At 51.0% G+C, this 12,886-nt stretch overlaps 1 protein-coding gene across 1 annotated transcript in view; it reads left to right on the top strand.

Annotated features, from left to right (window-relative positions):
- Positions 1-12,886, top strand: part of LOC127030052 (adhesion G protein-coupled receptor E3-like) — a 45,616-nt gene that overhangs the window by 18,822 nt on the left and 13,908 nt on the right. The window contains 10 exon segments of the mRNA XM_050915961.1: positions 1,056-1,112; positions 1,115-1,229; positions 1,772-1,891; positions 2,394-2,596; positions 3,251-3,421; positions 3,590-3,784; positions 4,328-4,563; positions 5,308-5,374; positions 6,138-6,229; positions 6,481-6,649. Of these exon segments, the coding sequence (XP_050771918.1) occupies positions 1,056-1,112; positions 1,115-1,229; positions 1,772-1,891; positions 2,394-2,596; positions 3,251-3,421; positions 3,590-3,784; positions 4,328-4,563; positions 5,308-5,374; positions 6,138-6,229; positions 6,481-6,649 (1,425 nt within the window).

Here is a 12,886-nt window from a genome sequence, read left to right as displayed (position 1 = left end):
CAATATGAACAAAAAAGGGCTTAGTCCCAAGCCTTGATGTATTCCAGCTGTTACTAGAAACTGTTTCCTTTCTCCACACGAACCTTTCACTGTGGCAACAGAACCATTGTACATGTCCTGGACACATCCGATATAAAAGCTTTATTCACTCAATGTGGGGTGTCAGGATCAGGTCCCTGCATAAGGCAAACACCAATGTCAATCACCCTTCTGCAGCTGCAGAACTCACCTCTGCCCTGGGTCTCTCTGCAGGGAAAGTGGAGCAGCAGGAGCAGCAGTTTTTGCTCTTTCTTTATTTCAACATTAGACAGTTTCATGTCTACGTCTGGAGATGGGAGTGTGGCGTTATCACTGGAAATGAGAGGCTCCGCCCCTTAAATGTGCCCTGCAGGCTAGTGCCCCTGAGTGTGCCCCAGAGCCCTGCGTGCTGCTGTGCCAGGTTAGGAGTCTCACTGGAGGGGAGGGAGACATATAGATACTCCTCAGACAAGATCTGTGCCCTCCACTGCTGTGGGGAGGGGGGGTGCACCCACTAGTGGTGTTTGCATGAGTGCACATTTGTGTTATCCACCCGCATGCGCCGTCTAGTGTTCAGAACTGTTGTTGTTCATCAGAGGTGCTATACTGCTAACAGTTAATGGGGATTCTCCTTCAACTCATGTGTCAGTGACCTGAGTGTTTCAGGCACCAGGATATGGGCCCTATCCCTGCCCTGCCAGACATTTCTGAGCAGCTGCCTGATGCAGCATAGCGACAGCGTAGGAAACCATGGGCTTGTGACAATGTTGTTCCATGGCATCTGTAATGGAGGGATGGGGGAGCAGGAGTGAAGAAGGAAGGACAAAGGGTTCTAGCCCCAGTTAGCTTCAGGTCCCAGTGGGGTCCTGAGTCAGCCTCAGTGGACCTCCCTTGTATAGGGCTCCCCCCTCTGAGAGCATTGCTGCCTCCTGAACTGGCATTGGCTGTGATGCCTGACACCCCCTGGGAACACGTGGGACGTGGCACCTGAACCCCCGGACTCCTCGCTCCCAGGGCTTTTCCTTTCCTGTCCCCAGAACATGACTCTCCGTTTCAATGCCCTCCTGAACAGCACCTCCCTCTGGGACAGCAGAGACACGGACAGGGGTCGGCCGTGACCGTCCTGCTGCAGAGCGTGGAACTGGCTGCACTGGCCACTGCTCTCCGGTCTCTGGAGAGGACAACACAGAATGTGACGACAGAGTCTCTGGGTGAGGGGGGACGTGTGGCTTTCAGCGCCACCTGCTGGCTGCTGTGAGATATGGGGTTACACTCTGTGCCCCAAATCCATTGACAGTTAGAGCCTATATATCATTGTGATGTGAGCCTGTGTTCAGTACAGACAGAGAACAGCATTGCCCCTGCACCAGGAAATATAACCCAGCCCCGCCAGTGCCCCCAGGAGCAACAGCAATGCCCGAGAAGGGTTTAAATGTGATATTTGGCTTTCCACCACCAGGGGCTGCCACGCTGAGCCAGGCGCCTCCCCCCACCCACACTACTCCCCCTGCTGGGGACGCAGCATCCCCAGGGAGACACGGCCAGAATGGGGGGAGGGGATGTGGGAGGGGTGATCAGGCAACTCGGGGGGGAGGGCACCAAACTTCCCCCTCCCCTAGTGCAGAAGAGCTCTGAAGCCCCTCCGGCTCCAAGCGGAGTGGGAGGGGCGTGGATCTGACCCAGAATGGACAGATTCCCAGGGAAGCGGTTTCACAGCGAGGGGCTCTGTAATTCCTACCCCCACCCCCCGCAGCTATCCAGAAGTGGCTCGTCACAGGGAACTGCAGCCAGCACAGCGAAGTCTTCAAGCTGAGAGCTCACGAGGAGACGATGGACGTGCACTGTGATGCAGTCACTGGGGTAGCCACACAAGGTACCATCCTGGGGATGGCAACACCCAGGGCCCAAACCACGGCACAGAGCAGTTCCCTGGCACCGAACTCCAGTCTGGGTTCCCCCGTTCCTCCCTCCCTCCCTCCCTATGGATCTCCAGGCCGGCCCCGGCCTCTGTCTCTAGCCCTGGAGTGCTCCTTGCTGGCTGAGCCAGTGGTTCTCAGGCTTTGGGCCATGGAGCTGGCACCTTCGTTCCTGTCTGTCCCACAGCTTGAGCCCCGAGCAGTGAGGATTTGGGGGTGCAGAGGGGAGACGGCTCATGAGAGAGTCTCTGGTATGAAGTGAGCCCAGAGAATGGAAAGGGCAAGAACGCCCTAGTCTAGATAGAACCCCAAATGGAGACATAGGGGACCAGAGTAACGTGGACCCTCAGCTGCCTATTCAGGGCCCCGAATCCTCATTGTGACCCCTGGGCACCTGGCCGGCTCATTCTTTGCCATAGCGACTCCATCTCCCTAACGAGGGATCACCTCATCTCACAGCAGGTTTGGAGACTGCTGCTTTTATTTCCTACTCCATCCTGGACTCCATCATCAGTGCAAGACGTCTCAGCGAGGGAAATCAACCAGGTGGTGGGAAGCTGGAGAAGAGTCACCTCAACTCCAGGGTGGTGAGTGGGGCCGTCGGAGACGGGAGACCCATTCCCCTCTCCAGATTCGCAGACTTCACCCTGTGCCACAGACAGGTGCGTGGAGGGAGATCCCCTCGCTTTGCTCCATAGCTGGGGCTCCAGAGGGGTATATAGAAGGCACCATCTCCTTCTGGGCGTTTGGACCGTGCTGCCTTTCTGGCTCCTGGTGGTCCTGAGAAGAGGAGGCCTCCTTATTCCTGATGCACTGAGGCTGTGTTACTGGAGGAGGTTACCGGGGGTCACAGCACAACACAGGGCTGTGCAAAGTGCTCTAGGGTAAGAGCTCCGCCTAGCTCACCCCTGAGCCGGAATAACTGGAAAGCCGCTTTGTGTAGATAGTGGGGTTCAGGGAGTCAGCATGAAACTCTTTGATACGGTAATGAAGTGGTTAGGGTGCGTATGTGTATGTGTGCACACAGCACTGCCCTCTGCTGGACGCTGTCAGAACTGCTCAGCTCACATTCCTTATGGTGCTATTGGCTGGCAAGGATTTATTACCCTTTTTTCCTATAGCAGGGCCTGGGCTTTTGCAGCAGCAGGATCTGTGTTCTCTCTCCGCTGCCACTGGGATGGCCCCAGTGGGCACTAGGGGCTGCGTGGGGAGAGCTGTGGAGCTGTAGGTGACCTCGAGTTTGCTATAGCCATGGAATAACAGAACCGACCTTCTGTGGTCCTGTGAGGATGAGGATGATTCTGTGGTGTTTCCAGGCCAAAAAAGAGGAGGAAGAGGCTCTCTGCATCTACTGGAAAGTAGTGGCCGAGAGCGGCAGCTGGTCTCCGGATGGCTGCACCGCCGTGCACAGGAACAGCACTCACACCACCTGCAGCTGTGACCATCTCTCCAGCTTCGCCGTCCTAATGGCTCCCATCGCAGTGACGGTATCTCACCGTTAGACTCAGGTCACAGAGCAGGACCCTGAGCTCCTCACTCAGCCGTAGGCAAAGCTCTCCCTGGAGTGACTGGAGGCTTTGCTGGGGAAAAGGCTGAATCAGAGCTGAGGGGGCTCGGCTGGGGTCACTGGTGATTTCCCCTTTGCTGTGTTACAGGAGAGTTCCCCACTGACCATCATCACCTACGTGGGACTGACCCTCTCCCTGCTGTGCCTCTTCCTTGCCATCCTCACCTTCCTCCTGTGCCGCTCCATCCGCAACGTCAGCACCTCCCTCCACCTGCAGCTTTGCCTCTGCCTCTTCCTGGCCGACCTGCTCTTCCTCACCCAGGTGACCCGCATCCGCACTCAGGTACGGCCTGATTCTCCCCTGCTCTGTTCCTCCATTCGCAGCAGGGCTGGGGTGTGTGGCTTTGAACCCCTTTGTTCTCCCTAGATTCTGTGCTGTGCAGGACACAGGGAGTGTTCCTGGGGGGATGTTTCCACCCCATTAGGCCCCTTCACACTGGTCTGAGTGGTCTGAGTGTCCCCAATCCCTGGAGTTCAGCCAGTTCTATCCCTATGTCACACTCTCCCTGTGCCTCGATTCCTCTCCTACGTGACTTGCCTATGGTCACCCAGGGACTCTGTGGCAGGGCTGGGAACAGAATCTGGATCCCCTGAGCCCTGCTCCCCTCCTTTAACCACTAATCTCTGCTCCCTTCCTGCATCAGCAATGTGCACCCGCAGGACTCTCCAGAAACCAAGGTACCTTCCATCTCTGGGTCGCGGAGCGCTATACCTGGAGAGCTGTGCTAACAAGAATCCTGGTGTCACTCCCCCCTCCCGGAAGGTCTCCCTCATACTCAGCATTTCTCTTCCCCACCACAGTGTCCCGGGGCTCTCTCTCTCCCAGGTGGCGTGTGCTGTCATTGCTGGCCTCCTACACAACCTCTTCCTGGCCTGCTTCACCTGGATGTTCCTGGAGGGGCTGCACCTCTTCCTCACCGTCAAGAAGCTGAAGGTCGTGAATTACACCAGCGCCAGCCGGTTCAAGAAGAGATTCATGTACCCGTTCGGCTATGGATTCCCAGCCCTGGTGGTGGCTATTTCTGCAGGGGTGAATCCTGAAGGCTACGAAACTTCCACACAGTACGTTCAGTGCCCATCCCGAAGGGGAGCTAGGATGGGGCTTCCATGTGCTTGTCCGGCTCACCCCAGGTCTGACTTGAACCTAGATTTCCCTGCTCACCCTGCCTGGGAGCTGAATGTCCCCCTGGGACCCTTCCCATCCCCAGGGACACTAAGCTGCCCCGAGCGCTGTAGTTGAGGTGCCCCCTGTCAGACATCTGCACTCCTCACCCCACTGATGATATGGAAGAACAAGCCAGAAAGATCCCACTGGACTCCCAGCTCCCAGGCTGGGTTTGTGGGGCCGGTGGGTAGGAAACAAATGCACCTTCTTACTATGAGCAAATCCCTGAGCATCCCCTCTCTAAAGTGAGAGACTCCACTAAAACGGGGCATGGTCTGTTCTAGACACCCCAGGCTAGATCCTCAGCTGGTGTAAATCAGGGCAGCTCCACTTCCTTCAGTGCAGCTAGGCCAAGGTCCCTCCGCTGCATGTCTGGCCCTCCATCAACACTGGCCCATCCACCAGAAAGGGTCATTTGAGGAGGTGGAAGAGGAAGTGGTGGCTGGAAGCAGGACATGCTGAGGTAGATGGGGAAGGCTGTTTTCCTGCTGCCCACAAGAGAGTCGGCCATGTCACAGGCAGGCTGAGATCCATCTCGCTTTTGAGAGCCAGCTGCCCTGTGACACCTCCTCTCTGCACCCAGGGCTGAAAAAAGGCAGTAATCCCATTAAAGTCACTTTCTTCTTCCTCCCTGTCTGTAGCTGCTGGCTCAGCCTGGAGAGAGGCTTTCATTGGAGCTTCCTGGGTCCAGTCTGTGCCATAATCCTGGTGGGTACCTCACTGAACCACATTCTCCTCTCACCTCTGTGACCCCATTGATTTAAGTGAAGCAGGGAGGGGAAGTTGGCCCATAAAACATAAGGAAAGACCCAGTTAGGTCCCACCTGGCTCATCGGCTGTGGTCTATCCCTGAATGAGTCCCTGTGCTGTATCCCCAGGCCTGCAGCCGTTACTCGGGCACAGCTCCCAGGGACGTCAGCAGGAGATTTGCCAAGTGAAGACAGAAGAGTTTGGTCTAGTTGAGTTAATGACCCAAGGAACAAGGAAGGGAGAGGGCTCCACTCTGCAATGTTTTTTGTAGGGGAGGAAACAAGTGTCCCTACATATTCCTCCCTACCCCTGTGGAAGTTGGGGGGTGTGTGGAATTTGTTACAGTCTGAAAATGGCAAGGAGTATTCTACAGGCAGGATCTGGAATCTCTGAGCCGGATCCTGCTCTCAGTTACACCAATGTAAGCCCCAAATAACTGCTGACTGCACTGGAGAGGCTCCATATTGAACTCTGAGCAGCATCTGGCCTCTGTGATCCCATTGATCCATCTCAGCCCTGTCTGTGCTGCCAGCTCTATGCAAGGGGACAGACCGAGAGCTTCCAGGAGATATTACGGGGAGGGGATAATTCCCACCGGAAATGAGCAGTCCCCGGTTGTGCAGTGTTTGGCTCGGTCCTCTGGGATCGTTCTCTGCCTCAGCTGAAGTCACCGGCCCCAGATGGGATGTTTTACAGGAAATATTTCCCACTGTTCCCACAGATAAATATAATGTTCTTTGTGCTGACCCTGTGGATCCTGAGAAACAGACTCTTCTCCCTCAATGCAGATGTGTCCACTGTCAGAGACCACAGGTGAGAGGGCAACAAAACAGTCCTGGAGGGTCAGATGTCTTGGCACCGGAGAGGGTGGGGGATTGCAGGAGGGGAACAGCATATCTAGGATCCATAGGAATGAATTTCCAGTGTGTTTGCATTGACAGTAAGCCTGTCCCACATAGGAAAGCCGGGGATGGAAGCTCCACCCCACTCTGCCCGGATCCTCCTGACCCAATTGCTCTCCATAGAGTTATTGTAACGGGATCTCTCCATCTGCCTTTATCCAGGTTACTGACCTTTAAAGCCATCACCCAACTCTTCCTTCTGGGCTGCACATGGAGCCTTGGTCTCCTCCAAGTCGGCCCAGCAGCCATGGTCATGGCCTATTTATTCACCATCGTCAGCAGCCTGCAGGGAGCCTTCATCTTCCTGGTGCACTGTCTGCTCAATGGCCAGGTAATGCCCACGGCCCATCAGTGCCCACCCAGCGCCTTCACCGGCCTGGCAGGGACTGGGGTCAGCGCTCGTTCTCACCCCAAGAGGCGGGATCGGAGGCGTTCAGGTTTCCAGCCAAGGCTGCTGATCTGGTGGATTTGTAGGCAGCCCGCACTGCCTTCCCCACACAGCTCCTGGGAGCAGCCAGGGGCATTAGACACAGCGCAGCATTAAGCACAGGCTGGGAGGCTGGGGCTTGTTTCCCTCTGTCAGCGGGAGCTCTGTGCCAAGGGAGCCTTTGAGGATGTCATGGTATAAATCCCCACTCTGAACCTTAGCGTCCAAAAGATGGGTACCAGTATGAATTCCTCTAAGCTCAACTACCAGCTTAGTACCCGTAGCGCTGCCACCAACCAGGAATTCCAGTGCCTGGTACACTCTGGTCCCCCCAAGACCTTGCCCGGGGAACCCCAAGACCCAGTGCCTCTGGATATTAACACAAGGAAAGTAAACTCTTTCCCTCCCCGTTGCCTCTCCCAGGCTTCCCCTCCCTGGGTTACCCTGGAAGATCACTGTGATTCAAACTCCCTGAAGCTTAAAACAGAGAGGAAACGGCACCTTCCCCCCTCCTTCTCTCTCCCCCTCCCAGACTCTTCCTGAGAGAGACAGTAATTCTAACATAGAGAGAAATTAACCTTTCTCTCGCCTCCTTCCCTCCTTTCTCCCCACCAATTCCCTGGTGGATCCAGACCCAGTCCCCTGGGATCTCACACCAGAATAAAAAAACAACCAGGTCCTTAAACAGGAAAAGCTTTTAATTAAAGAAAGAAAAAACAGTAAAAATTATCTTTGTAAATTTAAGATGGAATATGTTATAGGGTCTTTCAGCTATAGACACTGGGAATACCCTCCCAGCCTAAGTATACAAGTACAAATTAAAATCCTTCCAGCCAAATACACATTTGAACTCCTTTCAGCCAATTACACATTTGAACTCCTCCCAGCCAAATACACATTTGAACTCCTCCCAGCCAAATACTCACTATTTTAAATCTATAAGAAGCTGTATCAGGGAGATTGGAGAGAAACCTGGTTGCACATCTGGTGACTCTCAGCACCCAGAGAGAACAACAACCAAAAACTAACAGCACACACAAAGACTTCCCTCCCTCAAGATTTGAAAGTATCCTGTCCCCTGATTGGTCCTCTGGTCAGGTGACAGCCAGGCTTACTGAACTTGTTAACCCTTTACAGTCAAAAGAGATATAAAGTACTTCTGTTCTATTAACTCCTATTATCTGTTTATGACAGAGGAGCTCTCAGAGTTTCGCTTTTTCAAATACGGTGAATTTGGCTCACTCCGAACAAGGACGAGCTCGGACTTTCATCCGCCCCCATTGTCAGAGCAGCCACCCCAGAACAGCTCTGGCTGCCAATGTCTGCTTGAAACATCCTGCCGGCTCCCAGGGAGGCTGAGCACAGAGAAGGACATCTGTCTCTTGTGTCTTCTGGAGACCAGAGCAATGGCTCAGCCCACAAATTAGTGGTAGCGAAGTGAGAATCAGTGCAAAGGGACTCTTTAAACATGCAGGGCCAGGCGCACCAATGCTACCCAGCCCTGTTGTGCTTTGATGGGGCAGAGGAGCCACAATCAGGTGGCAGATCATTCCCTTGGCAGAGCGAATCTCCCTAGCAGAGCCAACTACTGCACCAGCCACACACTCCATCTGCCATAGGGGAAGACACAATGCTACAGGGTCTTTCAGGGATCTTAGACCAGTGGCGTAGGTTGGAGCAGTCCCATGGATGCTCTAGTTTACACTAGGGCCAGCAGAGACCAGAATCCAAGATAAGGGGCCTATAGTCAGCTCCGTTAGGCACACACGCCTGTTCCCCATACACACATGCTGCCTTCTGCCAGGCAATGCTTGGAGAGAATCTAGGCTGTAATAGTATTAACTTGTGGAACTCACTGTCTCAAGGTATTACCGAAGCCAAGAGCTTGGCATGATGCTTAAAAAGGACTGGACATTTATGACTCCAATTCACCCGGCCCCTTGAATAGCCACTCACACTAGTGCAAAGCACTTTTACATGCCCACATTGCACTGGTGGGACGTGGACCTGGGGCCCTCTCTCTGGGCATCACATCCATGCCCTTGCTGTGTGGAAGCAGCAGCTGCATTATCTGACAGCTCAGCAGCAAAGGGCAGAGGCAAATTCGATGTGAGCCCTGGGGAGTATATCCCATTCCTAATGCTATGAACCTTATTTAACATGAGCAAAGTCCCTCACAGTTTATACCACAAGTACCACTGCAACCACCCCCAACAGGGCCCCAGCCTTGGAAACACCCCATGGCCAATTGAGACCCATCCCCAAATACCACAGGCTGACAAGTCAAGGGGGATGAATTAAACAAGCAGTTCAGATATTCCCAGCCACACCGTAACCAAGGGGGAACAGTACCAGGCTACCACCAAGAGCCCATGGGTTCTAATCCCATTTCTTCTACCTACTGACCTTAATATTTCTGTGCCCTTCACAGCCATTACTAACCAAGGCCTCAGACCCCAGTCTGAGGGCACGCCACAATTGTTCACCCATCTTGCAGCAGTTGGGCAAGGTCACTGCAACCAGAGCTGGCGATAGAACAGAAGTGCCCAATACTGCACAGCCAAGTCTTGTCCATTTCCCCACTCTGCCTTTCAGAAGAAATGAATCAAATTATGTGCCTGTATAACCCACACCAGCACAGGATGAGACTTTGTCCCTTTCTATGGCTAGATCACACAGACAGGTTTATGAGGCTGCTACTGCTTCCTTACTAATGTGTGTTCTTTAGCTACAGTGGTAGGTGATCCATGACTTGTTTTATAATGTGTAAACAGAATAAAGTCCAGACCGGCAATTTATATACTTGGTGCTTTAAAAGAGATAATTTCACAAAGCTGAGAACAATTATGAGCCAAATCAGCTAGGAGGAAAAATGTAATCAGAAAAATTAGAATGATCATTGGGAATTGGTTAAGAACACTTTACTAGATGCCCCAAAAGCCTTAGGGCTAGTCTACACCGGCAATGCTAAAGCGCTGCCGTGGCAGTCCTGCTGCAGCAGCACTTTAACTTGCCTTGTGTGGTCGTGGTGCAGCGCTGGGAGAGAGCTCTCCCAGTGCTCTACAAAACCACCTCCACGAAAGGCACTGCTCCCAGCGTTCATAACCTGTCTACACTGGTGCTTTACAGAGCTGAAACTTGCTGAGATCGGGGGGTGTTTTTTCACACCCTTGAGCAAGAAAATTGCAGTGCTGTAAATTGCCAGTGTAGACAAGCCCTTAGACTCACAATTAAGGAAGAAGGATGCACTGGTTAAAAAAAAACACGGTTTAAAGGAGAAGTGAATGCAGCTATAAAAAAAATTAAATAATAGTAATCTATAACAAATGGAAAAAAGGAAGATGACAGCATAAATCAGACATTAGGAATTGTAGAAAATTGATAAGGGAAGCAAAGTTACACAAGGAGCAGTCTATGGCCAGCAGAGTTAAGGACAATAAGGAGTTTTTTTAAGTATATTGGGAACAAAAAGAATCCTAATAATGGTATTTGTCCATTACTAGATGAAATGGCAGAATTAGCAATAATAATGAAAAAGGCAGAAATAGTCAATAAATATTTTCCATTCAACTAGTATCTCAGGAGGATGTTAAAAAACAGCTACTGACATTAGACATTTTTAAATCAGCAGGCCCAGATAACCTGGAGCCAGGAGTTTGAAGAGAGCTGGCTGAGTAGCTCGTTGGATAATTAATGTTGATTTTCAATAACTGTTGGGATGTTGGCGAAGTTCCAGAAAACTGGAAGAAAGCTAATGTGCCGATATTTAAAAAGAACAAACAGGCTGACCTGTCACTCCGATATCGATCCCAGGCAAGATAATAGAGCAGCCATTATGGACTCAATTCATAGAGAATTAAAAGAGGGCAATGTAATTAATGCCAATCAAGATGGATTTATGGAAAATAGATCCTGTCGAATTAGTTTGATATCCTTTTTCATGAGATTACAAGCTTGGTTGATAAAAAAGTGGATGTAATAGACTTCTGGAAGGTGTCTGAGTGGGTACTGCACATCATTCTGATTAAAAAGCTAGAATAATATAAAATTAACATGGCATATATTAAATGGATTAAATGCTGGCTAACTGATAGGTCTCCAAATGTAACTGTAAACCATCCAGCAAGTGTGTTTCTAGTGTAGGGCCACCCAGACAGGGGGGCAAGTGGGGCAATTTGCCCTGGGCCCCGCAGAGGCCCCCACAAGAGTATAGTATTCTATAGTATTGCAACTTTTTTTAATGGAAGGGGCCCTCGAAATTGTTTTGCCCTGGGCCCCCTGAATCCTCTGGGCAGCGCTGTTCTAGTGGGGTCTTGCAGGGATCAGATCTGGGCCCAACCCTATTTAACATTTTTATCTAAGCCTAGGAAATCTAACAATTTTATTAAAGCCCCAAATCATCACTGATCAGGTTTGCTGGTGACAAATAATTGGGGGGTAGTGAATAATAAAGGGGACTGGTCACTTGTACAGTGCGATCCAGATCGCTTGATTAGCTGGGTACAAGCAAACAATGTGTGTTTTTAAATGGTTACATGTAAATGTATATACCTAAGAACAGAGAACGTCGGCCTGATTTACAGGATGGGGGACCATCCTGGGAAGCAGTGACTCTGAAAAAGATTCGGGGGTTGTAGTGGATAATCAGTTGAACATAAGCTCCCACTGCAATGCTGTGAGCAAAAGGGCTAATGCAATGAACAGTGGAATCTAGAGTAGCAGAGAGGTTATTTTACTTGGCACTGGTGCCACTGCTGCTGGAATCCGGTGTCCGGTTCTGGTGCTCACAAGTCAAAAAGGATGGTGATAAAGTGGAGGGTTCAGAAAAGAGCCACAAAAATTATTAGAAGATTAGAAAACCTGCCTTCTCGTGATAGACTCAAGGAGCTCAGTTTATTCAGCTTAACAAAGAGAAGGTTAAGGAGTGACTGGATTGTAGTCTGTACGTACCTACATGAGGAACAAATATTTGCTAATGGACTCTTCAATCTAGCAGAGAAATGTATGACACCATCCAACGGCTGGAAGTTGAAGCTAGACAATTTCAGACTGGAAATAAGGCATAAAGTTTTTAACAGTGAGGGTAACTATAGGCTATATATTATATTCAATCCAGAATGATATTAGCCTTTTCCACAATTGCATCACATTGTTGATCATAACGTGAATATGAGTCAAAATGGGATGCGATTGAGAAAAAGGCCAATATCGTTCTGGGATGTATTAATGGGAGTGTCGTATGTAAGACGCAAGAGATAATTGTGAGGCTTCAGCTGGAGTCCTGTATCCAGTTCTGGGCCCACACTTCAGAAAAGATGTGGAGAAACTGGAGAGAGTCCAGAGGAAAGCAACAAAATGTATAGAAGGGTTAGAAAACCTGACCTATTAAAGAAATGGTTAAAAACCCTGGGCTTGTTAAGTCTTGAGAAAAGATGCCGGGGCGCGGGGGGGAGGCTGTTAAGTCTTCAGCTAAGGTAAGGGCTATTATAAGGAGGATGGAGAGCAATTGTTCTTCATGTTCACTGAAGGTGGACAAGAAGTCTGCAGGGAGGGAGATTTAAGTTAGATATTAGGGAAAACTCTAAAGGGAGTTGCGCTCTGGACTAGGTTCCCAGGGCAGTTGTGGAATCGCACCATTGGAGGTTTTTAAGAACAGGTTGGACAAACACCTGTCAGGATGGTCCATGTTTGCTTGCTCCTCCATCAGTGCAGGGGGCTGGGCTGATGACCTTTCAAGGTCCCTTCCATTCCCACAGTTCTATGATTAATCATTGGCACAAATTACCAAGGTCATGGCATTTTTTCAGTCCAGACAGGGTGTTTTTCAGAAAGCTCAGCTCTAGGAATCATTTGGGGGCACGTCTCTGGCCTGTGCAGTGCAGGAGGGCAGACCAGATTATCGCAATGCCCCCTTTTGTCCTTGAAACCCATGAACCTATAAAACCAGCTCCATGAAGGTGGGAACATCAGCACCAACAGGGACTAGCTGCCTCAGGGCATCACTAGTGAGTGACAGAGCCACGGCCTACGAGTCACTGGTCTGAACCAGCGCAAATCTGCAGGGGTTATAGACTGCTTCCATCTAAGACCTGTTCAGTGGCTCTAATGATGAGTTGAGGGGGCAGTTTCAGCTCCAGCTCT

This window comes from Gopherus flavomarginatus, chromosome 10 (genome assembly GCF_025201925.1).
Source record: "Gopherus flavomarginatus isolate rGopFla2 chromosome 10, rGopFla2.mat.asm, whole genome shotgun sequence".
Taxonomy (NCBI): domain Eukaryota; kingdom Metazoa; phylum Chordata; order Testudines; family Testudinidae; genus Gopherus; species Gopherus flavomarginatus.
The sequence above is the reverse complement of the archived record's forward strand: the minus strand, read 5'-3'. Positions and strand labels throughout refer to the sequence as shown.